Genomic DNA, 27,835 nt, shown 5'->3' with positions numbered 1-27,835 from the left:
ATGCAGGTGTCTTTTGCATGTACGGACCACGGGCTGAAGGCCCCACGTAATGGTGAGCACAGCAAGCAGAACGCCACCAGCCCCAACACAGCCAGCCAGGCCCGTGCCCGCTTCCGCACTGTGGCCCTGATAGCTCGCAGCCTGGGCTCCTTCACCCACCGCTACCACCACAACCTCAAGGAGTCCACCGCCAAGCTCACCGGCATGAAGTACCGGTATGTAGACTGATGGTGGAGACTGTGTGAGAGAGTAGCGTGAGAAAGAAGGAGGAGGTGTGTTTAGTTTAATTGGTTTAGTTGTGTCTCCTTTGGTCAGCATGTGCTGTGAAAACCTGCCGTAACTCTGAATGGAAGAGAAAGAAAATGAATATAGGAATACGAATGACAACAATATATAATATGGGAGAAAATGATAGAAAAACACGATATCTGGAATGAGAGGAGAGACTACATAATGAAAGGAGTCCTGACAGAGACAATGAAGACATATGAGCAGTGACAGGTGATGAGTGGGATGGTGTGTGTGTGTGTGTGTGTGTGTGTGTGTGTGTGTGTGTGTGTTTCCACAATCAATGTGAGGATCTCAGACAGTTTAGGTTGTTTGCAGTGTTAAGAATTTCAGATATGAACATGTGAATTAATTCTCCTTGAAGAGAGAGAGACACGATATGTTGGTGTGGTAATGACTGATAAAAATACAAAAAAGTAAAAATAATGTTCTTCAGTCACACAGAAAAATTATATTACAAGCTTTTTTTGTTGGGCGAATTGGCTGGAAATGTAGAGTGATGTCGACTTCTCAGCATATTCATCAAAGCCAAAATAAAAACTTAATTACACCTGGTACTTAATATAGACAATAATCATTATTCCGTCACACGATGAAATGACCATGAAGTACAAAGAAAACGTCATGGTCTTCATGAACTTCATGAAAAATGCTCCATAATAATCATACAATCACACCACACAATTTTATGCAGTCCCATCAACACGTGCAAATAAGATAGAACAATTTGAGATTCAGACAATGAAGCTGACCTAAATATTGGTGCTGAACATCTGTGCCAGCCGTTTGTACTGATAAAATGATAAAGAGAAGGTTTTAGGAGTTTGATAGCAAATGTAGGAACCCTGGTGATGCTGCAGTACAGAACATATACCATAAGGTACCGTGTGGGAATTATGATTTTATCAATCAGGATAACCTTGAAAAGCAACATTTTGTTTTCCTTTTATCATAGGTAGGAGTAGTAGCTGTAAAACTATTTGAATGACAAATAGAAAAAACCATATGACCAATAAAATAGATTTAAAAAAAAAGAAAAATGAAATATTTAAGTGACATTATGATGAAGTGCATCCATATATTTAGATAAATCACACATCTTACATTCTGTGTATCTACAGCACCTCACCTCACAAGCTGAGTTTGATCTTTAACGTTTCTCGTGAGCTTGTTCAATACCAGACTGAGCCGCGTACAGTTTTCAATAACCGGCCTCGACAGTACGTTCTGGAAAGTGTGACAGCGAAGCCGAGCAGAGCTGTGCAGCAGAGCTCACCATGTGTGTCTGTGTGGGAGTTGTAACAAGGCTGGGCCAAGTAAACAATGCTCTCTTATCTCGGTGAGTGGGCTCTTAACCCAGACCGCAGGAGCAAAATAGTAGCTTTCACCTCACACTGTTAACTCACTGTAGAGGGTGACATCATCGCTTACAGTGTCAGGATCACGAGAGACACAGGGAGGGACTGAGAGAAAGAGGGGATGATGGGAAGTGATGAAGTTAGAAAGAAGAAACCAAAGAACAAAAATGACTCAATTAGAGATTGAATGAGAGAGAAAATTTGGGGCACGCAGGTCAGTTCACAGAAGAGAGGCAATTAGCAGAATATCGACAGATTGGATGTGGAGCAGCTGAATGTGATAAGTGTCTGCTTGTCACACAATCTCATCTCGTTTCCATAACAACATTGAAATGGCCAACTTCAATCTGTTCTCAGCACCAAACAAGGCTGGTGACTCCATTGTGCTAACTGGTTCGGCGTTTTTACAAAAGATGTTTTTTCCATTAACCAAGAAGATTAATGTGGAAATTCTGTTGCGTTATTTCAATTCCATCATGTCTACTTTAAATTCTAGAAAAGATGCTGCATTTTTCCTCATGCTTGTTTCACTGTTGCTTCTGTTTTCCTTGGAGAGGGGAATTGATAGAGAAATGTTGCAGCACTGATGCGGGAGTAGTGCAAAGTGCATGGCTTCTTAAATGTGTTGTTTATTCTGGTTTGCAACATGAGGATTTGCACATCCTTGTAGCGCCGTCTAAAAACAGGTGGAGGATATTAGCGCTAAAGCTTCCTTCAAGCCCTTTGCAAATCCCCCTTTTCACCACAGAGAAGCAAATATTGGATGAAAAATCTCATCTGCCACATCCCCTCTCTGCTCTTTGTTTGTCTGACACTTTCCGTTTCTCTCTCGCTCAGCACTGTGTCTCTCTCTTCCTTGTTTTCCAGACAGCTGGATTAAATTAGATACTCGTATTGCTTTGGACGCCATCTGAGGGGGAATCTCTTTCTCTAGAGGTGAAGCCAAGTTCACAACTAAATCAGTGTTACACAAACTCCATGATCAAATGAGACAAGAGTATGTGTGTGTTGTGTTTGTGTTTATGGGTGTGAGCAGCGGCACATTGCATTACATACATGAGTGTATGTATGTGCATTAGATGCGTATGACGTTGAGGCTGAGGCTCCACACTGGGAACATCTGAGGGCGTAGCAAGTTGAAGCAGAACATGCAGAGCGCACAGCAAGCGAGCATAAGCTAATAATACCACTATCCGCAGCATTTTGGTTGTCAAGGAGATCCAAATATAGTGTAGTTCTAATTGTGGTGTCCCCTAGTTGCAACCTTTCAAGGCTGTTTGACCTTAAAAAAAAAACACACCGATCCACAGACAAGCCAATATATATGATGTAACTACACATGCTGCTGTTGGTGGCTTCACAAAAAACATGCAGATTATTTCTGGTCTCTGGTAGGGACCCTCTGGTCGACTGGATTGAGGTTTATGACGGTCATTAGGCAGCAGAAGGCCTTTTGACAGTCCAGGAGGTTCAGGGAAGATTGCGCTTGGGTGGTTCAGAGCTGCGCTGCAGATGGGCATGCAAAAATCCCTTCTGTCGGTTCCTTCGGATGCAGGCTTATCAGTGGCCAGCAGAGAGAGAGGCTGTGTATACATCTGCGAGTCGACAGTGTGAGTAATGTATAAAGCAGCCATATAATGTGTTTTTCTGTGCATACAGAATAGCCAGAAAATGTTGTTCATTTCAAGGTGTTCCACGCTTACACACAGCTGAGCTGAATGAAAGTTTTGGAGGAAACTGTAGGAGTTTCCATGCCATTGTTTTTTCATATGTGAAGCTTCCTCAGAGCAAATGTCATTCTTGCATTCATGGATGACTCTGCTGTGCCTCTAGCTTGATCCTTTTAATTAAAAATCTTTTCGTCTTTTGAGCCCCTATATCTAATAAACCGATGGACTATCAGACCTCAAAGCAACTTACTGGTGTGAGTTTTGTTTAACAGTATCCTTTCTCCCAAGTCACCTAAGTAATGTATAGCCAAAGAAACTTGGATCTCAGGAGTTTGAAAATGAAAAAGTAGTGATGGCTGCCCTGTGATGCAGTATATGTTTATCAACTAGAAGGTATTTTGCTGTTATTGTAAATGAAGGTGTTCACTCAGCTGGATCAAGGACACCATCACTACTATACTCTGGCAGGGAATACACTACGGGTTAGTTTTGCATTTTTAGCATGAAGTCAGCAAGAAATCTACGTTTTTCTTTGTAATACAAAGACAAGGTGTATGGAGGCTCAGGTGATTGAAGATAACACAGAAGGCTACAGTTTTTAACAGCCATAGTGAGGAAAGATGCAGCCTCTGTGTGCCTGTCCACAGAAAGATAAGGATGCTGTGGCACTTAGGGTTGCATCATAAATCATCATTTGCTTTGTTATTTCTCTGTGTGTTTATATTTGGGTTTTTTTTTGGAGTGTGTGTGTGTGTGTGTGTGTGTGCAGGTGCCTGTGTGTGCATACATGCGTGTGGGTTCGCATCACTTCATGCATGTCTGCACTCGTAGAATCCATCATGCTGCTTTTGCCCAGAAAAACAGTGTTTGGCAGTGTGTATCCAGCTCTATGAGTGGGCTTTTTTGCCCACGTTTTCATCATACATCAATAGTCTCCATTACCCTTCAATAAAACAGAAGTATTTTATGTTCCAACATCATTTACTTAATTTCTTATCTTGGCCGTTCTGCTGTGATGTGTAGTTCTAATAATATGAGCCAGGGTGTTTCACAACAGGAGCTCTGTACCGTGGAGCTTCACTCTGCCTAAAGACCAAACAAGCCCCCAAGGATAAGAACCGCCCAATCTCTGAGTTAAACGGGCAGGATGTTTGCATGGACTTTGCATTTTAATTAAAGGCCACAACTTAAATGGTTTTCTGTAAGCGTAATGGTTTTTCTAATAGTGTTGCCTTGCAAATTCAGTTTTGGCTTCTTTTCCTTAGGTGGCCTCTGTAAACAGACTGTAATAACAAAGATAATTGGAAGAGATAAAACTAAAAGAAAACACTGCTGTGTATGCATAACAGTAATACTAATAGAATAAAATGACTGTAAATTGTAAAACCATGCTCCTTGGCTGGGCTGAATGAAGCAAAACAGGTATGAAATCTATCTGAGATCTATTTTATTATTATACGTTTGTCAGATATCATCAAAATCACAAAATGACCTTAAAGAAATGCTATGAGGTCAACAGAAAGCCTGTTTGCATCAGACAATAGGGGTTGGCAGGATACTGCATCAATATTAAAGGATTTACTATTGTAATCAAACCATAGGATTTTCTAATATCATAATTGCGTGGTGGTGTTACATTAACACTAAAAAGCAATCATTTTGTCTGATTTCTTCCAGAATCTTCTTTAAAATCTTTGACAAGGCAATTGAAAATTCCCAAGTTTGACTTCTTCGTTCTGAAGCATACCAGTGAACAGAAACTGCGCCTAAAAATATACTGTGACATACTTTCCATCAGTACTGTATGAAGATTTTCCAGTTATCACGATATGATTTTTTTCCCACGCTGCTAAGCTCTCCGAAATCGTTCTGAATCAACCACTTCAGATCTGCCCACATGTTTTTCAATACAGGATCAACCCACAGGCCACTAGCTTCAATCATGTGTCCCTGCCTAAAATACAGTTATTCAGTGTGAGATTCTCTACCCATCGGTGACTTGGGTTTTATCATCTGATGTTCAGAGTTTTGAAAAATAAATGAAAATAAAATAAAAATACACGTGTGCGCATGCAAAAGGGGCTTTTGTCCGAATCTGTGTGTACACATAAAAATGGAGAAAAAAAAAAAGCTGAAACAATGTGGACTTCAGCTGTGTGGAAAAACAAAGCACAAAGTCATGTCCACACTCTAAAGCACAACCAAACAAGCATGCACATTGTGCAGGGCCCTGTAGGGAGCTGGCTGTCATTTCCTATTTCCCATTCTGTGTCATATAGAATGCTTTATCTGTAGAGGGCATTTGATCTGCTTAGACTTGGGGCTTGGACTTGCAACTCTGTGAGTCTCAGTCTGTTGCTAGAGCATCTTGGTTTCTGTCTCTCTCTTGTCTCTCTCTCTGTCATTGGTGAAGATTTGACCATAAGACCTGTAGGCTTCATCTTTTTAGTTTGTTTTTCTCCCAGCATCTCTGCTGCAGCTTGTCTTTCATACTTTATGCATAAATTTTGCTCCCTCAAAGTTTTTGATTGAAATTCCCTTCTTTCTTACCACCCACAGAGGCTCTGGCTTTGATATATTTAGAATATGACCCACCTTTCTCCCCTGCACAACGTTGTGGTTGCTATCAGGAGAGTGGTGGGAACCGAGGAGGTGGGTGTTGTCTAATCCCTCCACCTTTCAAGGTTGGTTTGTGTGGGTTTGCTTGGTCTACAATAATCCCCAGCGAGTGAGGAGTTTTATTTGTTCACTCACAACCTTGACAACAGTGTTAGCTGACAAATATTGATTTGAACAATCCAATATCTGGAAATAAATAAGAAGAAATGCGGTGGTGTGACTTGAGATTTAAGCACAATAAATCGGCCAGATGTTCATTTGATATTTTTATTTCAACTGGGGATCCACTAAGAATAGAACGGGCTACAGCAGCTCACAGGATGTTCATAAGTGGTGACAGGTTTGTGTGAGGGGGCGTCTTCAAATGACTCATTTGTCATTTTACTTCAAGGCCTCTTTTGGTCACCATCCAAGCATGAGGGGCAGAGCCACACTCACTGCCTAGCAAAGTTGTTGATGTGCAACTTTGCGTAGTCAAGTTGTCCTTTCCTCAGCATGTTTATTTTACCATTTACAATAAAACCCACAAAGAACGTGTGCTTCTTTATCATGGTGGCCCTATTTTTTCTCTCTCCCCCATCACATACACACAAACACCCATTTTCTCTTAAACACATAGCTGTTTCCTCTCCTTTGTTGCAAATGACATGCTGTAATCCCCTGAATCATTAACTCCTTTAGTAATGTTCCTCTGCTGGCACCCACTTCCCAGACCTGGACAGATCTATTAATGTGTATATAGAGGCTGTGTGGTTAATTATCAGGTATGGCCGCTGCTGCTGCCTCCTGACTGTCCAGGAAACACTGGGGACCAAAATACAGCAGCGAGGCGGCTTTCTCCGCCTGCTGAATGTCAGCTTTTGTTTTTCTCTTATCATTAAGACGGCCTGTATGCATTTATAGCACAAACTTATGGAGCTTATGGAGGAGCTCCAAAAACAAAGTTAGAAATTGTCTAGGACACCCAGTTTTATTTGGCAGTGGAATGTGCATTTGTGAGCCACTGTACACATGAAAACACTGTCAATGAGCACCAGAGACAAATGTATATACAATATACATCATTTCCAAGCATTGAGCAGATGCCATACCCAGAGTGACTTTCAATAAATGCAACGGTGAGCATTCATCATCATTGTCCTCAATAACCCCCGACCGAACACACAGATTCAGTCAGTAACACAATTCTAACCTACAGTACAGCCCTTCCCCCACAGTTTTCATGGATCAGAGCTCCCACTCTATAATACATCAGAGAGACGGAGGATACAATATCCAAACTCCTCCACCATATCAGAGACAAGAACGCATCCCACGATTTGTGACGGCAAAGACATCTGTCTCCTGGCTTTCTCCTGTCATGTTATTGTCAGTGCCTTAATCACACAATTCATCTAAAAATCCATGGATGAAATCACTCAAAGCATTTGTATGTAAACAATTTCATTTATATTTTTTCTACATTCATCAGCAGCGCGGCAGAACCACTGACTCGATGACTGATGCTTCCTCATGTTGAACACCTAATTGAATTGGCTGAGGCCACAGTTAGATAGCACGGGCTCGTATTAGTCCGCCTTCATCGTGATGGGTGCAGACGATTAGTTGTCAGGCACGAGAAGACGGCTGCTGGCATTTTTTGCGGCCTCATTTGTTGTAATGAGTAAATGCCTGCAAAACCGAGCAGAAGGCACAATCCCCAGACCATAATTGGAGGTTGTTTCTGTGTCAAGAAATAAGTATTTGGACATATTCTCCCCTCAAGATGAAGTGTGTCGCCTGTGATAGCGGCTTCGCGTGTGCATGTGGCCTTGACGATCCTGCCAAGCGAATATGTCTCAATTTCACAGAGTTTGATCTGAATCATTTCCTCCATCAGATGACCATGGCTGCTTTTGCAGGGTTGTCGACCCCCTTGTCACAGTTTTCTTTCACCTACAGTGCACATACATCACGTCAGGGGAAGACACCTGTAGCGGGTGAAGGGAGAACAATCTGCCTTCGCCGCTGTTAAGTCATTAAACACTTGTACCGCACGAGTTCCCTCCCTGCAGTTGGACTTGATGTGGCACAGATTGTAAAACTAGATGTGAAATGGAGGGCTGAGAGTCTGAGTCGAGGATGGCAAGAAGTCTGACGTTTATCTTCCATGGTGTTAATGAGAGTCAGAAGTGTATTAAATTGCCAAAGATCAGTTGGATGTGAATCAACTGTTATGGAGGAGACATATATCAGGAGGTGTGCTGTTGCTCGGTTAATAGGTAGAGGAATGCATGAAGGGAGCAGAGAGAGAAAGTGTGCATGTGTGAGGGGCTGTCTTGAGAAATTCTGATATGTTACAACCTCAGTGCTTGAGAGCGAGCTTGGTTGTCTGCATTTTGTGGGGAAGACAATAACAGTAAAAAGCCTGAGGACTAAAGTGCTCCCTCCTGTAAGAGGATGTCGAATGCTTGGAGTATAAGGAGAGGTAATTGAGTGAGGACTGAGGGGGGACAAAGGGTAGCACTTGTCAAAGGGTAGCACTTGTCAACTGTTTGCACTGCTGCAAACAGTGGTTGAATTTTTTTAGTAATGAGTGGAATATTTTTCAGGGTCTTTCCTTTTCTTCCCTAGAAGGTGGGTTCCATATTAATGGAATACTTAAGATGTCCTCCCCCCTGTAATCTGTCAATTCTGATTCATGACTGTAGGTGTGAAAAAGGTGACCCTCACATTCAGTGTTTCTCCTCTTGATCAAACGTGAAAAGTTACCAGCCGCTGTTATTGTTAAACCCTGCATACTGCAATTACAATTGATTTTTTTGCCTCTATTGTAAGCTCCACAATAGCCAAATTGCTGCGTGTTATTTCATTTCAGTCTGTCAGGCTATGATGTGGAAACAAAATACATTTTTCCTTTATTTTGGCTGAAAATCTTTCTGCTCCCAGAGCAGAATACATGAGCATACTAAATGCAGTCAAATTTGGCTGATGACATCTTGAGCCTAAACAACACTGGTTTTGTTAATCATGGTCTGTTTTTCTTCATAGGAACCTGGGGAAATCTGGGTTGCGTGTCTCCTGTCTGGGGCTCGGTGAGTACATTTAATTAGCATCAAAGGCAAATGTCTGATGATTTCATAAGCATCCGAGTGCAAACTCAACTCATCTGTGTGTCTGTGTGTGTGTAGGGAGAATGTGGAGCCAGCAAAAGAGCCAAGCAGAAGGGGATAGCAGCATTATATCATTTCAGCCTATTCTAAACCTCATGCATCTTTCATGTATATGGAGAGTCATGAGAGACAACAAAAAGCTGTTTGCAGAGTGTTAATATTTTGTCTGTTAATTTTTAATCAATTGCGCCGGTTGCAGCGAATAAGTTGCCCAATTATCACACATAGCCAATGCACATCAGAGAGTAAGCACTCTCATTCGTCTTGATAGGACTGATTAAATATGTGTGTGTGGGTGTGTGTGCCACGTCGCTTGAAGAGGGGCTGTGTCTGAAGTCAAAATAACTTGACAAAGAGATGGAAAGTCCAGATACCTCGAACGATCCACTTCTACACATCTAATGATATCAAATCTGTGAAAGAGTTAGTTATTGATGTCTGTTGTGATTCTTTATTTTTTTATATATTACATATTTTGTCGCTGGGCATTCAGCAGTGGAATAATTATTTTCAGTAACCATCAACACGCTACAGGATACCAGTGCTCTGTGAAATAGTCAGTAATTATTCAATGCTAATATTAAAACATTTTTTTCTTACACAAAAACATAAACAGCATATTGCACAAGCTTTACTGAGAATTTTAAACACACACAATACTCAAAATAAGTCATTATTATATATATTTCACAAAATGCCAAACAACCTTTCAACTTGTGTAACACATAATAATGAAGATAAAGCAGATGATTCAAAATACAATATATTTTAATTGACCATTGCCAGCTTAGAAAAATCAGCCTGAGCCTACACCGATCTGCTCCCACTTCTGGTGCAGTTGGCTACAGCTTCTCCATTATTTCTTATTAGTGGAGGATGATATCAAGCAGCATGTGACATGATCAGACAATAGGAGATTGAGAGGAAAACCTGCTAGTGTACAGTCTATGCTGTTTGAAAGAGGAACACAGTTTGCAACTGGCTCTTTATATATAAAGTTTAATAATACAGAACATTATAGCACTCTGTGTATGGGCATGTATGCACACTCGTGTGTATTCACTTGTGTGTGGAGACTGTAAAAGGACCTCACATGACCCGAGACTAAATCTGACCCCTGATATAGGGTGTTTATTGATAGCTTCAGTACTCTTGTGACTTATCAAGCCTCTTTTAGCTTTTGACAGATGACAGGTGTGGTCTGTCTGTCTGCACCAACCAGTTTCAGGCTAGACGGACAGAATAAAAAGAAAGTTTAAGCCAAAGGATGGTCTTCTCTGAAGGGTATTTCTGAAATTGATCTTAAATAAAATAAAATGTCCAGAGGCAAATGAGGAAGTAAAAAATAAACATAAACCTAAATACTTGTCTTCAGAGAGCTGCAGAGACGACAATCTCTCATTTGAATCCTTCCAACACCTGTCCTTCATAGAGTGGAGCAAGGACACAAAATCAGTCTGAGCCTTTACCAATCTGCTGCAACACTACTGCAGTTGGCTACAGATTTAAAACCAGCTTCTGCATTATTTCTTATTAGTGAGAGATGGAGAAAAGCAGCGTGTGACAGGATCAGGCAACAGAAGATTGGGAGGAGAATATAAAAAAAAACAAAAACATGTTAATGTTCAGCCGATGCAGTTTGAAGGAAGAACACAGGCTGGAACTGTTTCTATCTACATGCAAGAACATCATTCCAGTCTGTGCGTGTTTATTCATTTTATTGTATGGGTGTATTGGACAAAGACAATACTCAATGTCAACAGAAACAAAACTGTATATGAGCCAGAGTGAAAGACAAATATAGATAAAATATAAATTCCTGAGCTAAGAAAACTTGATTGGATATCATTATGTAAAGCTTTCCAGGTCCAAAACTTGAGGCTCATATTATGATTTTATTATATGATTGATTATAGCATTTGTATATATGCTGTATATGTATGCAAGATCTAAAGAACAAATTACTGTTAATCCAAACCCCAACACACATTTTAAGATACATCTGGTACATGGCTGTTTTGAGAAGATTATATAATTACCTCTAACCTTAAGTTAGAGGTAATTAGTGAGATGCACTTTAGCTTTGCTTTAATACAGCTCACTGGATTGTTTTGAAGCAGCTTGATACAGTTACAGATATAGCTAGTTACATCTATCTGTAACTGTATCATCAGCATATAGCCGGATTTCTGCACGGCAACAAACTAAATAAACATGTTCCCACTATAGATCACAAGACTGGTAATAACAGAAGTAGATTAATGATCATGAATCTTTACATTTTATGCGCTGCCATTTGAATGTGAACCTAAACATTTAAGTATCAGACAAAAACTAGGGGAAACTGTTATTAATAATCCTGTGATATATGGATGCTTGTGCACAGTCAGCATTTTTTTTTTATCAAAGTGTGTTTTTGCTTGCTTGTGGCAACTGTATGACTTCAAATACCCTGAGAAATACAGCTGCTGCTAGTAGCGCTTCTTTTAATGACAGGCGCTGTGTTTCTATTTGCACCTACTCGTTTATAGAGGGAAAGAATGCAGGAGAGAAAGATTAAACCAAATAATGAAAGCAGCTTCTAAACAAAACAATATGTTTCTGTGATAAGTTCCACTGTGGAAAAACTAAGTAAAGAAGAACAATAATAATATATTATACATTATCCAGAGTTCCTTTCACCTGAGAGTACAATTCTTTACAACACACTTACATTGTTTGCTATAGATGCTAGGTCAGTAATGGATTGTTGTGATTAAGGACCCTGGGAGCATGATGGCTCTGCAAATACAAATTCACACAAACTTAATGTTAGTACATGCAAGAATTCCTTAAAGTTACTAGGTGTAGAATTTTTAAATTTCCAACATTGTAACCTGTGGTATCTAAATGGACGCTGTGGCAGACAGCAATGGTCGTCACTACTGGATCAGTCCTCTCCAATACTGTCTATTATTTCTACATGTCAACATATCAACGCTGATATTTGGCTGTGATGTCATTAGGTGGGGGCATTTTGACACGTGTCCACGCCAAAATGTCAAAGTAGTAATTAATGCACGACCAAAATGGCTTTCAAGTGTGGCTCTACATACAAAAGGCCTTGTATGTTTGTTTGCACTGACTTTGACGTTTTCTTCAACAGGCACATGGGTAACATTTGGAGGTCAGATCTCTGATGAGGTAAGACATTATGTCAAATCCATCATGCAGCCGTCACAGCTCATGAGCAGATGCTGGCTTTCATTATCTTAGATCCCGCAAATAAAACTTGTGAGCAGTTGTGACAGTTTACAACACCCAATTTCCAGTGGGAGCAATTTAGTGTAACTGGATGTAAAATGGTGTGGGGGAGAGGAATCATCCCAGTATCAATTTCCCCATATCACAGCAGGCTGTTAACTCCCTATTGGCTCCACCAAGGCCAAGTGGTCAGGTCTTATTACTCTTTGTCACAGGTTATTAAGCGGAAGACCTCCTCCACTGACTTGATCTGGCCTTGAACAGGGGAAAACACTGAACTGGGGACAGCTCATCACTGTCTGATGACCACTGGGAGTAACTGACACAAACAAACTCACCAGAACAAAACAGAGAAAATTGGCCTTCCCATGTACGGCTCTGAAAAAACGGCAGGCACAAGAACTAGGTCAAAATAGTCTGGAAAATATATTGAGCAGTAAACAAGCAGCCTGGACAGCTTTTCCTGGTGATGTGTATCTCAGCAGCAAACAGATTTACACTCCTTGAGCTCCTTTAGGGAATTTCCCTGCCCAATCTTTTTGAAGTGTAATTTTGGTAATATTTATAGCTGTGCATTATACTAAACTGAAGGGGAACCTTGTCTTGTCTGTGTCAGGTGGCAGAGCAGCTGATGACTATCGCCTATGAGAGTGGGGTCAACCTGTTTGACACGGCTGAAGTCTACTCTGGGGGGAAGTGAGTGACGTCTCTGATGAGTCATCTATCTTTTCTTTAAGGTTTATCAAGGTTTAGCCCCAGACCAGGAATTATTCACCTGAGAAGGCCACAAAGGAAAAGTAGTCGTGACTCTAAAGTGACTCACATAATCTTATTCATCACTAGAGGCTCACCATTATGTTCATAGCTTAATCTAACTTTACAGGCCTGGACATTGTCTTGATGAATAATGCGGGACACGCTGTAAGTGAATGGGGATGAATATTAATTTCAAGGTTGCTGGTTGAATTCAGGCGTACAATCCAAGAGGCGTTTATCCTTTATCTTGTTCTCTTTTTGATTTTTATCCAGGTATTCATGCTGTAGATGTGTGGCTGATAACAGTCACGCTTACATGCTCTTGAGAAAATAGTAGCCTGAGATAATCGCATCATCTACTTATGTATGTGTTTCTTTACAGAGCAGAGATAATCCTCGGAAACATCATCAAGAAAAAGTGCTGGAGGTAAAGTAGAGTCTTTTAAGATTAAAACATTTCCCAGAAACAGATTTTAGGTTGTGTGTGTGTATGTGTGTGTGTATATATGCGAGGGTACGTGGCCAAATGTGTACAGGCAAACAAAATATGAATCCATATGTTAGCATCTTAATCCAAACTGATGCCTCAGGTCTTATGGAAAGGCTGCTGCTAGGATTTGGTCCTATTCAGCTACCAGAGCTTGGAGTGGTCAAGCACTGATGTTAGGTGATAAAGCCGGGCTCACAGCTGGTGACTATTTATCCCAAAGGTGTTGAGGTCTAGGGCTCTCTGCAAGCCTGTCGAATTCTTCCACCCAGAGAAGCATTTTTATGGACCTTTGTTTGATATGTTAATGCATGTCTGCCTGCAAACATTGTACATGGTGAGCTGAGCCAGTGGAAGACGCAGAATGTGCATCCATCTCACCTCTCTTAGCTGAGTTTGTGAACAAGCACAAATTCACTGAAATCTCCTCATCTTTCCAATTATCTCATTAACTAGAAATGTAGCCATTTAAAAACATTTAAAAATCTGTGAGTGCTGGTGAGTGTAGGCTTGTACCACCAAATATATCAGTTTCTTACATCTTAAGTGCATGTATTGCTACCCTGCAGTGATGCAACTCAGTTGTGTTTCACCCTTCTCAACAGCTCATGCCAGCTCTCTGCCCGCCTTAACCTCAACTCTGGATCCGTTTAAATTATTGATCATTCAGGCAGGAGATTTTATAGTGAGGGGGCTATCTTCTTAGAGTTCAGAGAAAAGAGTCCCTCCGTGATTCTTCATACTAGATAAGTTACATGTTTGATGAAGGAGCACAGCCCATCTGCAACATTGCACTGCAGGATAGAAGGTCACTAGAGGAAATTTCGATTGATATAAACAAAGTAATTATGATTGATACACTTGCATGTACACACACACACACACACACACACACACACCATGCAGGCATGGACATGCACACACACACACACACACACACACATCTTTTTGAGAATAACTTTAAAGCCCTTTTTTATGGCCTTTTGATGTGTCTGTCTGCCACCCCTCAGGAGATCCAGCCTGGTGATCACCACAAAGCTCTACTGGGGAGGAAAGTAAGTGTGTGTGCATGCAACTCTGTGTGCGTGTGTGCGTGCGAGTGTGCGTGTGTCTGTGTGTTATGTGTCCAGCATGATATGATCAGTTTTGTCCTCAGATGTTTGGGCAATCTCACCAACAACCGTGTACACACTAACACATTCGCCTCCAGCTGCAGAGCGTGACATGGGATCAAACATTTTGGAGAACCCACCGGCACACAGACACGGAGGACACACTCAAAAAAATGACAACATGGCCATGTTTTTCTCACCCTCTCTTCCTTACCATTATAGCCTTCCTAAACTGTATTGCCAAACTGCCAAGAGTCGTATCTGCGTCTCCTGTCATGCTGAAGTACTCTGCTCTCAATCTGCATTAGTCACATTGCTTCTCTTCATAAAGGTCTTCAGGCTCGTACTGATGGAAGTACAAGCTCCTCCAGTACATCCGCCTTCATCTTCTGGTTCTCTTCTTCAGATGTAAATCAGTATAGTAGGGCCCAGGTGCGACTGTGTAAATTTTATTTAATCTCATCCTCTAAGACTATCGTTACGGTACTAAATCATGTCTCCATGTCGGATGGATTTAGAGAACAACTTCTTAACCCCCCACTGAGTGAGCTGTGAGAGTGCTTGTCAAGCATCTCATCACCCAAATATACTCTAGATATTTGCACTCTTCGCACACTATTATACTATACGCTTTTGCACCAAAGGTAAGAAGGCACGACGATATGGAGGGAGGACAGCATGTTTTTTTGTGTTTGTTATAAATAATTATAAACCAAAGCAGGCTGAAACACCGCAGGCAGGAGGGAGGCATAAAGATAAAGTGCAAAATGAAGCAAAGAAAAGACAAATAGCAGGCAAGAGAGAAACACTGGAGCAGAAGGAAAAGAAAGGACTAAAGCTGAAAAGGAAAACGGAGGCATGGGGTAAATCAGAAAGTACCTTAGTAAACACAGGTGTGGATTCTGACAAATTACTGAAGCTCCCACCTTTAAAACCACAGCATACTGCATGCTTAGCACCATGTGAAGCAACTAGCTAATAAACATAGTGGGGCATCTGGCAGCTAAAGAGTCAGATATTTACCTCAGGAGTTGGTAGAGACGAGATCTAAAAGAACAATGAATATTGGCTGTGCACTTGTTTATGGCGGTGCTACATCAAACTACTATATAAGGAAGATCTACTACATTGCTGTGCTACAATGCTATATGTTTTGGGAAGTGATGTGGGTAGCTAAGTACCTGTACATAAACACAGTACTTGAGTTAATACACTTTGTTGATATATATGTCAAAAATACTTTGATGTAATTTCACCTGCAAATCACCAAAGCCCTGCTAAATGGGAGGCCATTGACAAATAAGCAAGCAAGCCAGGCAGTGACAATAAGCTTTGTGTTTGCCCACTGCACAGACACACTGCACAGTTTGTTCTATAGCTGTGGGCACACTGCATGCGTTGAGTGGGTGTATTTCTTTTCACTGATTCGTAGGTAGTTTGTTATGCAGGCTCTTGTTTGGCGTCATGAGAGATGCGTGCATGTGCAAGAAAGCGTGTTGCATGTGCATGTGTGTGGACACCTTTGACATGCACCTCTTTCCCTCCTGTTGCAGAGCAGAGACAGAGCGAGGCCTCAACAGAAAGCACATCATTGAAGGTAACACGTCGATTCCCTCTCCCCTCCTTTGTCCTTCACATCACCCCATCACTCGGAGCCCCGCTGCACTCCTGTAATCTCCCTCTTTTATGTCTTTTCCTCCCCCTCTGTCTTCCTGTCTGCGACTTCTCTTTACTCTTTGATTTTTCTCAGCATCTCAGCACCCAGCTGAATTTGAAAGTTATAAGTATAAGCCAATGGTACATCAAACCTCGACAAATGTTTTGTCTTTTCGGTTGTGATACTTTTACAGGTGTCGTTTTAAGAAGCTGTTGCATCATAGTGTACTACAGGCTTTAAAGCATCCTCAAACGCTCCTCTCCTCGCCTCTTTTGGCCCTCTGTTAAAAGAGTCATGGCATCGCTCAGGCTTATAATAGCATACCTCTATCACACTATTGTCCTGATCCACCCCACTTCCCAAACAGCCCGCCATCCGGTCCACAGCGCAATGCACCTCCTGCAGTGACTCAGCTGTCTCTCACGTTATTAACATTCACTGCAGCCTCTGCAACTTTCCCCCCCAAACAAGAGAAGGGGAACACACTTTAGAGAGGGCTGGAGGAGAAGGGCAGAGAATGGAAAAGTAGGAGACAGTGGGAGGAAAGGTGGCACCGCCAATTAGCCACAGCCAGTTTGCCTGTGTTCAGGTGAAGTAGCATCCCTGTCTCCTCTGGTGTGGGACATGTCAGGACAGGCTAATGAACTGGCGGAATGAAACATCTGCTGACACAATCATCCTTAGTAGTGGCCCACCACAGGCCATTTAATGAATCATTTGATTGGTGACATTCAGTGGGTATGATGGGGTGTCAAACATTCCTGACCAATAGCAGGGATCAGCACTGATGGACTCTGAAGTGACAGTGCAAGAAAATATCAGCCTCTAAAGCGACGAGCACGTGTTTACCTCCCAGGACAAAGAAATTCCTTGAGGAAGTCATCCTTTCAAAGAGACTTTCGTAGAAGACATAATTAAATGCATTATTCATCATAGTCGACATTAGAATGGCTTTGTTGCTCAACATCTTTTCTCAGTTCCAAAAATAGACTCTCTTCACAGCCAGCAAACTCCAGCTAATCCACGAGACAGCGGAGACTGCTCGTGATGACGGTGCAGGCTCCGATTAGGATCCATGTAATGGGTGTTTCTGGGGTTGTGGGAGTGCAGATGACAGATGAAGGAATAAGTGGTTGGGACGGTGGTGGGGAGAGCACAACTCTCAGCTGGGATTAGCTGGCGATGATGAAGCCTCTGGCACTAATCTGCCATGCACACTCACACATACTCAAGAGTGCAAGAGTGTCTTTTGCCTTGTCTCTCTGTTACTCTGCTGTCCTCTTTTGTGACAGCCTCCTTAGTTCGCTTTTCATCTTTCATCTGGTCCTCTCTGTGTGTTAACGCGGACTGATTTGCTCACAATACTTTGTTGCCATCTCTTATACTCTCCTCAGTATAAGGTGTTTCTCTTCTAACATACTGAAAGCTGAGTGAGAGAGACAGAGATGAGAACAATCCTTTTTTCTGATCCCTCGTCTTTCTTATCATCGTTTCAGCTTTGGGTTGTTTGGTTCCTCCAACTATTCATTTATGTAACAGGGATAAAAGTGTGCACAGGTGCAAAGCTTTTTCCACATAGATCTTCTTACGAGGAGACAGTGGTGTGAACTCAGCTCGACACTGATTAATCCTGAAACTGATGGTAAATTCTCATTGTGAATCAAATATAAGTTTCCAAGTCTGCACTGAAAAAGGATGGTTTCATAGATGTGTAAAAGGGACAACTAACTGTTTTTGACAGTAGCCTGAAAAACATTAGTCAGAATTGTTCTTTTATTTTCAATGAGCAACGTGTACACAGTTTATATTGAATTTTGTATTTGAGCAGCAGATAGCTCAAAATGTCAATTTGCATTTCATATTTTGAGTCATGCCTTGTATTTATTTATCACAATGGAGTCAAATTGTTTCTTCTGCTTTTTTCAAAATAGCTTAAAGTGAGACTGTAAATTTAGATGAGCAGTGGCCACAGTAGCTATAAATGACATGATTTAGTGCTAAAAGCTAAGCTCCTACTACTATCACTACTACTACTATCACTAAACTGTTGTGCAGCTATACAGCAGTAACAGTGTAACAGTGGCGTAAGACAAGCCCCCAGAAGTGCGCCAGGTAGTTAAGTGTATAATTACAACAATAGCATCATTGGCACCGTTGGGTTCAAAAATACTTTTTACTATAGACTTACATTGTGAAAGAGATGTCTGTAAATCAGTGGATTATTTTTTTTGAGCATCACAACCTCTGCAACATGTTTCATTTAACCATAAGACTTTGATCCATTTGGTCTGATAACATTTTGAAAGTCTAGAGGAGCTGCACAATTAAATAATTTTATTCAAGTTAGCGTAATGCTAACCAGAAGTTCACCATCTCAGCCAACCCAAGACAGTAATATGCATGCTCTATGGGCAAGATAAAACTTTGTACAGACATCTCCATACTTTAAGCTGTTTGGAAATGATAGGACTGAAATGGAATCTCCTCTCAGTTAATAATTTCTTGTTCAATTAAACTGTCGAACAGAGCTTGTGACTTTCCTGTTGATCATGGGGCATTAGAGTCATATATGTGGGGACAAAGACTGAATTTCCCTTGAAATTGTAGAGCATTTTGTTGTTTGGCTTGTAGTCCCATAATCATGACCCCTTCTAAACCAGACTAGACATGACAGCCCAGATTCATGTGCAAGCTGGATCAAAATATGTTGCAGAAGGCCAGATACAGCTGGCAGGCCTTGAGTCACATGTGGTCAACTGTCACTTTGTCATGTTCATAAACACGCTGACTTTAAATCCCCCTGGATCAAGTTCACCCTGTTTTTCCTGTGAAGGAGAAAAAGAGAAAACTGTAACTCTTTGATACCTCTTGTCTTGTGTGTACATTGTTGAGCTGGGCAAAATCTCAATTTTTTGCCATCACTAAAACTTCTACAATGAATGGATTTATATTAACAATGGATCACATGACCAATTGTGTAACATGGTGAATTAACATCTGACTCAGCAGTTTTCAGTGAAAGACCTCTAAAAACATGTACACAGCAGTACCTACCCATGGCATTGTTAGAGACAGTTAAGCTGGTCCACAATTAGCTGCAAAAGAGCCAGATATATTTTTTCACAGGAGTTGGTAGAAACCAAAACAGAGGAAAGTGAAAACTGGACTTAAATTCACCTGGTGAACAGAAACACACTCCCAATACTTGTGTCATCAGTGTAACTGTAAAAGGTGTGAAAGCAATGAATATAAAAAGCATTAAAAAAAAAAAAGGTTAATATACAATCAGATAATCAGATATTGCACAGATGGTTAAATGACACTTGTGTACGTGTGTGTGTATAATTTATTAAGAAGTCAAGTCAAAAATCTGTTATTTCAGGTTTAAGCATGCTGCAAGCAATCCGATTTTAGTGTACAGTCATTTCTACAGCTTACCTACATGACAGCGTTGAATAAATAGCAAGGAGAACTGGAGGGAGTTACATGAACACGGTGATTATCACTCTTCCTCCAGATCCAGGCCAGCTTCCAAAGGCGTCAAGGGACAAAATTTTTCTACTTGCTAGCATGTCTCAATGATACTGTAATAAGTCTCCTTGGACCACTGCTATTAGCAGCAGTATTTATGAGCAGAGGGATGAGACTCAGGACTTGTGTGGACTATGCTGAGTTCTTTCCTATTGGAATTTAGAAATATTTATTGACGCTATGGTTGGTAATTACAACAAATATGCTCTTTGTTAATGTTTCCTACTGCCTCTCTTTAGCTACATCTTTCTCCACTTCTTCCCTCCTCTCTCTCCAGGTTTAAAGGGCTCCCTCCAGAGGATGCAACTTGAGTATGTGGATGTGGTTTTTGCCAACCGGCCAGACAGCAACACTCCCATGGAGGGTGAGTAATCACTGGCCAGACCCTGAGGGGCTTGGGGGGTTGAGGCAGGGACAATGCATGTTGTTCTGTAACATGAGAAGGTGAGAAATCCTGACAAGACTGCTGCCCTCGCCGAACTGGCGACCTTTGCCTTGGACCAAAGGGGTTTGTCGTTGTGGTTGAGTGTCTTCCTCTGACACACACACATACACACAAGTAATCTGACAATCTTGGCTCATCTCGCTTTCTCTATTTTAGTCTCCCACTCTCCCTCTCTTTCCCTTTCTGTCTCTGTGGGATCGCTGGTTTCCACAGGGTCTCTGAGCTGCACCCGCTCCCAGCCCTCCCTGTTCTTCAGAAGCAGGATTATCTGGCCCCCCCGGGGGAAGCTGGTGTATTTTTGGGCTGGTCTCACTAGATACAAGCCCTACTGTGCGCTCTATTCCTTCAACACTCTAGCTCTGCCTTTCCCACACAGCTACCTTATGTCACCATTTATTTCTTTTGCATACTTCCAGTTTCTTCCTCAATCACTTCCTCCGTATGATGTGGCCATTACAGATACTTGAGCCCCTCTTCTATCCCATCACTCCTCATCCACAGGTAGTATTTGGCTGAAAGCATGGAGTCTCACAGGGCTCACTAAAATATTTTCCAGTCTTTCCTCTTTGCCCCCACAATGCTTCCTGCCCTGTGAGCCAGCAGACTGTGGGAGGCCAATCTGTCATACTTATCGTTCCCGGGGCCTTGCTGTCATTGGTGGTACAGGTGACTGGCAGGCAGACCCTGCAGCCTGCTCCATCAAACCTTCTAGTAACCCATCTCTGCAGATAAAGTCACATCGCTATTGACAACTGATGTAGAGAAGTCTAATCTGATTGGTAGGCTGATTGATCAAGGGGACAAAGAGGCAAGCCAGATAAAAAAACAAAACAAATATAAAGATAGATCGGCTGAGTGTGTTTGGCTTTCAGCAGCTGTGCAACACAGTCGATCCATTAATCACTGTAAAACATTGTGCACATTTTCTTCATCCTTCATTACAGTGGAGCAAGGCTACCATCATAAATCACTGTGTAGAAGGTCAGTCAAGTTTAACAACTTGAGAGACTGCATGTACAAAACTGTATCCTCGTGCATTTTTCTTAATAGATTCTCTTTAGGACAAAGTAAGCAGTGCTAACACTAAAAAGGGAGACTTCTACACCTCTGTGTGCATTTGCAGGTCATATCACTTGTTATGCTTGTGTACACCATCAATGCAGTGCACAAAAAAACCATACGAATGGCAAATGTGTCATTAAGATAAAAATGCTGAACTAACAGGTGTTCGTGCATGCATCGATGTGGGATTTGTGTTTGTATTTTGTTTTTGTGACTTTAACTGCTTCTGACTTTGTGTGAGACAACGCGTGTCCCCTTGGGGACAAAAAAAGTGATGTCATAGCTGCAGAGTCTGCCTTTATTACCATCACCGCTTTCCCTCTCCCGTTCACTCATCCTTCTATTTTAGTTTGTTTGTTTTCCCCCCACTTGTTCATGACTTTGTCTTTTGTCTTATATCCAGTCTAACAGCAGAGACAGACCCAAGAGTCCAGATTCCTCCTTCTTTGCCAGGTGGATTTTGCTTTCTTGCTGTTGCAGCTTTTACTTATAGTGATGAGACTATGTAGAAGTTTTCCTCTGAAGGGTCACAGCCCTAGCTGGAATATCATCTTACATGTTGCCAAATAGTGCAGTTCATGAACTACTCACACTATAGCAAATATGTTGTGAAGGTGCCTCAAGGAGAAGCATCTGTGCCATTTTCAATTCATTATTTTAATAGGCATACCATAGCCTGCAGAGTAAACGGTCTAAGTCTCAACACAATGTCGTATCCAGTCACTCAGCATCATTTTTTTATTTGACAGAGCAATATGCAGCAAATTGAATCCATTCAATCAAATGAATATAAAACTCTCCCGGACGGAGTGAATAAAGAATAGGATATGCAGGCAGAGGAAAAGAGCAGACATGGCATCAATAAATAGACTTTACAACAATCCACCCTCAAGCCAAGAGTTTTTCACTGGAGACCAAATGAAATGTCGCTACCACAGCATACTGAACACAAACCCAAAGCCATCCAGTCAGGACATTTCTTCAAGTGCCAGGATATCACCTCAGTCTGCAAATGTTCAGCAATAAAGAGCAGCATGCAGGATGATCTCGCCCACTCAGTACCTCTGTACTTATCTTCCTTTTGGCTGCACATTCAGAGACCTTCTTTCCCACAATCATAGAGCTAAGAGAGGCCTTCATCAGCCATTGAAAATCGCCTGATGGTGTGACATATTGATCACTGCCCTGTGTATGCATGAGGAGGATAAACATTAGCTTCAAAATGAGCATCACCTCCCTGTAAAGACTCTCTTATGAAGGTTTCTAAACATCCACACAGACACCTGCCCAGACAAATATAGATATCATGTCAGTGTGCCTTATAAGCTTTCTTCCACACTCTGCAGAGGGGCACTGTGATACCTGCTGGCTGAAGTTGACCAAATGTCCCCGACTCAGTGGTGTGTTGCTGCTCTGAGAGGTCTCAAGGACAGGCTGATTGAGTTTGTAAATCTGCAATAGAAAACTCATGCATGTAACATACAAACAGGATTTTACCCACATTTCATGCATGTTCTCACACGTCTTGTTTCCCGTTTCCAGCCTTTAAGCTAAGCTAAGCTAACAGGCTGCTAGCTGTAGATACATGATCACTATACAAATATTAGAGTGGTAGGGACTCTCACAGAATTGAGGGCATAATAATACAGTACATGTTGTTCCTACATGCATACATCAACATGCACATCTGCCCACAGCTTCACCCACATCATCGTCCTTGAAAAATTGCAGTGGGTTTATGTGAGTGGGGTGTTGATTGTGTACGCTGGCTATCTCACCTGAGCACTACGTTCTCTGTGGCATCTGTTGTTGGAGTCGATGAGTCACTGTGGCCTTGTGGACAGAAACTTTATGTTAAAACTTGCCAGAAGGTAAACACGGATGTCCCTGTGAATAAAGTTGGCAGCCTCCCCTCCTGCCTTGGAGGTGCATTATTCATATATTCCCAAGCTCTAATGAACGGTGTGTTCCTCCAACGTTCCTACTTGGTTCACAATTTTTCCTTCTGTCCTTACATCCCTCTAAATCCCTCCCTCCCATGCGTTTGGAGCAGATGCACTGTTATTCCTCTACCCTCGCACCTGCTTCACCCACACGCACACTTGCTCTCTGTCTCTCACTGAGCTACATTTTGGTCTAGAGAGAGAACCACTGATGAAAAGGAATCGCTCTTTTTTAATCACTCTCTGCTGTGGTCTCATCTCTTCACCCTCATTTTCCGTCTCCCTACTTCACATTTTGCCTTCCAAATTTGCATTGCTCTTATGTAGCAGATGTTTCATGAACGCATTTTATGTGCAATCACAAGTAAAACAAGCAAACACAGACTAAAGACGTCACATAAATTATTTCACCACTTTGCTGTTGATGTTTTCTGCAGTAATTAGAAAGTTTGTGCACATCCCCTTCCTATTCAAGATGTTCTTGATGAAAAACACTTTCAGAAGAGGCTTCACAATAGTTTTTAGAGACAAGTATGAATGGCCTCTCTCACAAAGAGGCTGATGACATTGCAAACTTTGTTTTTACTGTCACGAAGGTGCCAGTGTTCTAAAAGGCATTTAAAAGATTCCTGTAGTCTTCTTTAAACTGCATTTAATTCTTTAATGAGAAATGTATTATTCTCTGATGAACAAAGTCAACCAAATCTAATTCTCCTGCTCAGTAGTTTTGTGTACATGATGTATTATGAAAATTACGTAAGATCAGATGTTGCAAATAACATTAATATAAGTGGAGTTTTAAAATGCTCTTCCTGCAGGTTATACAAAAGTTGCAATTGTGGCGCCATCCACTGTTTAATTATTGTCAATGTGCATATCACCTCTTTAATATTTTGTTTTTACAGAGATAGTGAGAGCAATGACACATGTGATCAACCAGGGGATGTCTATGTACTGGGGGACATCCCGGTGGTCCGCCATGGAGATCATGGTGAGTGATGGGAAAAGTCTTTGGAAAATGCAGTTTATGTCGACAGTTCCAGTTTAGATCATATCAGTGATCTGCTGAACATCACCAAGACAGCTTGACAAGGGATTTCCAATAGCTAAACAGATATTAAAATGCATGTATAATAGATTATCTGTTTATCTAGATATCCATATTGCCCTCACTACTGAAGCTGCCAGCACTGTCAATGCTTCCAGGCTTCTTCATACTGTAGAAGGCAGAAAATGAATTCCAAACTAAGCTAATTCATCGACACATAACAGTATATGTCACAAGAAAAAGAAAAAGAAAAAACTCTTTAAACATAAAGGTCAGTGTTGGAACGCATCCCAGAAACAATTCTCTCTTTTCTTTTTATTCGCTCTTTGCATTCAATTAGGAAGCATACTCTGTGGCCAGGCAGTTTAATCTGATTCCACCAGTGTGCGAGCAGGCGGAGTATCACTTCTTCCAGAGGGACAAAGTGGAAACTCAGCTGCCAGAGCTCTACCATAAGATAGGTATGTCTATAGCAAGTTTCTCCTGAAGTCGAGCTTTTTTTTAACAGATTCTGAGCTGTGACAGATAGATGTGATAGATCGTGTATCCTGTTGACGAGTGATTATTGTTCTGTCTCAGGGGTGGGTGTGGTCTCTTGGTCACCTTTGGCCTGTGGAATCATCACTGGGAAGTACGAGAACGGCGTCCCAGAAACCTCCAGGGCCTCAATGAAGGTATAGGTTAAATGTATTTTGACCACCTGTGTAGCCTCTATATGTTCCTTCTGTCACTCTAAACCAACAAGTACAAAACAAACAGTATAACATGAACTGGTTCAATTTATTTATGTTTGATTTTGAGTAATAATCCTAATGCTTATTATTTTCCTGCTCCTCCAGCCATACCAGTGGTTGAGGGAGAAAATAATGAGTGAGGATGGGAGAAAACAGCAAGCCAAGCTAAAGGAACTGGCTCATATTGCGGAGAAGCTGGGATGCACTTTGCCGCAGCTAGCCATAGGTAAGGAACAAGACGAACACCCCAAGACCATCGAGTTTCCACTCCTGTGAGAGCACATAAATAAAATGTTGCTCACAAGAAAATCTCTACATACTGTCAGACACCTTATTGTCACAATAGCAACTGTAAAGACTCCTCCTATCCCTGATCTTTAGCCTGGTGCCTGAGGAACGAAGGAGTGAGCTCAGTGCTGCTGGGATCCTCCAACCCAACCCAGCTAACAGAGAACCTGGGAGCCATTCAGGTATAAACACTCATTTTCTAAGCATGAAAAGGAGAATTATTTCAGTATGCAGCCTGGTCAAACAGCAGTGATTGTGAGCTCTTTCCTTGTTTTGTGCACCTCAGGTAATTCCAAAGATGACAGCAGGCATTGCCTCAGAAGTGGATCATATACTGGGGAATCGTCCTCATAGTAAAAAGGACTATCACCATTAGGATGGACCCTGTTTTAGTGAACTATGCTCCAAAAGCTTATCAAAGCTCACTTCTCACAGCCATGGCACCATAAGTGCGTGCCCAACTTTGCTTGTGTGCGCGTATGACCGTATGTGTGACTATGTAAAGTGCTCTGCTTGGCTCCTTGTTTGTATGAAGATCAGCCAGTACTCATTACTGTAAAGTGAGCTACTTGACAAAACATGCATGCTAAAGCTATAGCAGCCGGCCTCCGGACCGAACAACAGTTAGGAGATCCAGTGAGACGATTTCTGGAGTGAAACCGTCTTCCACTCCAATAAAACTGCATAAAACGCTGAGCCACAAATTTAAAGAAGCAAAATATTACAGAAATAGAGAAAAACATTACTGCACGATCAAACTGTAGTTAATTGACTCCAGCATGGGCCAGTTACAGAGAGCTATTGTGATTTTCTTTAAAGCTGTCATTGTATCAAGAAAAGAACACTTAAGAGGCACTAAGCGTCCACAGAGTATCACATAAGCTCAAGACTCAAACACATGAGAAAAGATGTGATGTATCAAAATGTACCCAGTGCTTCAGAAATCTACCTTACTAGATGTTTGTGATGTGAAAAAAAATCAAGGATGAGGTGTGCAATTGGGCCTGGTCTCAGCAGACTGGATGATAAATTCACACTTCCCCTTGCAGCTGGAGCTGACCTGTGATCAATTGTCTCAGAACTGGATGAACAGAAATTGTGCTCACAATATTGTTGCTAATACCAAGAGAGCTAAGTTCAACTAAAATATGTCTACAAACATCTGTACTGACTGTTATATATTTTCCTTATTAAGCAGCTATGTCAAAATGGACTTTTCATCTCCTAGTGTTGTATTTCCTTTTATTTTTCACTTATGCAAAAGTAAAGCATAGTGTACTTTCTTGTTGTGCCCCTTCAGCCCCTTTTAATTGGGACTATGCCAGACTTTCTGTCAGTAATGATAATGTCTGATTCATTTAATTTCATTCTGTGTTGTGGCTGAAGCATTTGTCTAGTCGAAGTTGGGAAGATGATCCTCCCAAAGGGGAGCTTGTGGATTTTAAAGAAAGCCATGTAGCTAATGAAGAAACTCAGTGGAAAAAAAAGAATAAAACCATATGGACCCCTGCAGTCCTTGCACAAAGAACACACTGACTTCTGATTACCCAACTTCTCCCAGATGCCAGTTTTACATAATGGGATGATCTTTGTTATGTTCTGTCTGTTCAAACATGAATTTCAGTGTTGCTCATCAGATTTGTACATAAAGATAAAGAGCTTATAATTCTCATGTGATATGTTTTAAAGAGCTACAGTAATTTTCTATCAATGTTATGGATGCCTTCTAATTTTTCGCCCCTTAGAAATTGAAATAACAAAGCTAGAGTAGACTTATTGTTTGCTGAGTTACATTGTCAACAGCAGTAAAAACCTGTGACTTGAAACACTCTAAAGTAGTTAGGCCTACTGCTGTTTGCTGTTGGGGTTCGTCTGTGTCTTCCTGTTTTATAATAAAATAAAAATAAAACTATTTCATTTCATTGTATTGTTTTTATGACGTGGTTTCCATGGAAACGAAGGCGGGCGTTTCCTGTAAATTACCCAATGAGCTGTCATTTTTCAGAGGCCTGATATGTGATTGGCTGCTGGGGACTTCCTCGAATCCACTCGGCTGGCGCTCGAAGCCCGCGACTTACAAAAGCTAACACTGCTTGACGGAGTGAAACAGTAGCAATAAAATAGTTTTTTTGTAACTAACTAACCGGCTGGAATCGTGTTTAACTTGTGCCAAGGCTACGGTAACGTCAACCCGGAATAAAGTTCAAAACTGTAGCGGCTACCCGGCTGTTTCAGGACCAAACAGAGCCCGGCAGCGTTTTGTTTGTAGTGGCAGAGACGTTAGCAGATGGCTAGTTAGCCTGATAGCACAGGGGAGGTAACGTTACCTTGTCAACTAGCTAGCGTCAGCTCCAAACTGCTGTGCCGATCAACAACTAGGAAACACAAGCTGCTCAGCTGCTGTTTTCGACTTGGGGTGAGTGTTCAAGCTGCTGTAATCTG

General features: G+C 41.5%; 1 protein-coding gene across 1 annotated transcript; it reads left to right on the top strand.

The window, feature by feature from the left end:
- On the top strand, positions 1 to 27,266 carry kcnab1b (potassium voltage-gated channel subfamily A regulatory beta subunit 1b). Its single transcript, XM_070844691.1, has 14 exons — positions 1 to 215; positions 8,966 to 9,009; positions 12,233 to 12,270; positions 12,947 to 13,026; positions 13,469 to 13,513; positions 14,584 to 14,628; positions 16,239 to 16,282; positions 20,151 to 20,237; positions 24,229 to 24,314; positions 24,712 to 24,832; positions 24,951 to 25,045; positions 25,211 to 25,331; positions 25,487 to 25,575; positions 25,680 to 27,266. Exons 1-14 carry the CDS (start codon positions 1 to 3, stop codon positions 25,767 to 25,769), a joined length of 1,200 nt encoding a protein of 399 aa, XP_070700792.1. The 3' UTR covers positions 25,770 to 27,266.
- The last annotated feature ends 569 nt before the right edge of the window (positions 27,267 to 27,835 follow it).

Source organism: Pempheris klunzingeri, chromosome 15 (genome assembly GCF_042242105.1).
Source record: "Pempheris klunzingeri isolate RE-2024b chromosome 15, fPemKlu1.hap1, whole genome shotgun sequence".
Taxonomy (NCBI): domain Eukaryota; kingdom Metazoa; phylum Chordata; class Actinopteri; order Acropomatiformes; family Pempheridae; genus Pempheris; species Pempheris klunzingeri.
This window is presented reverse-complemented; position numbering and strand designations above follow the sequence as displayed.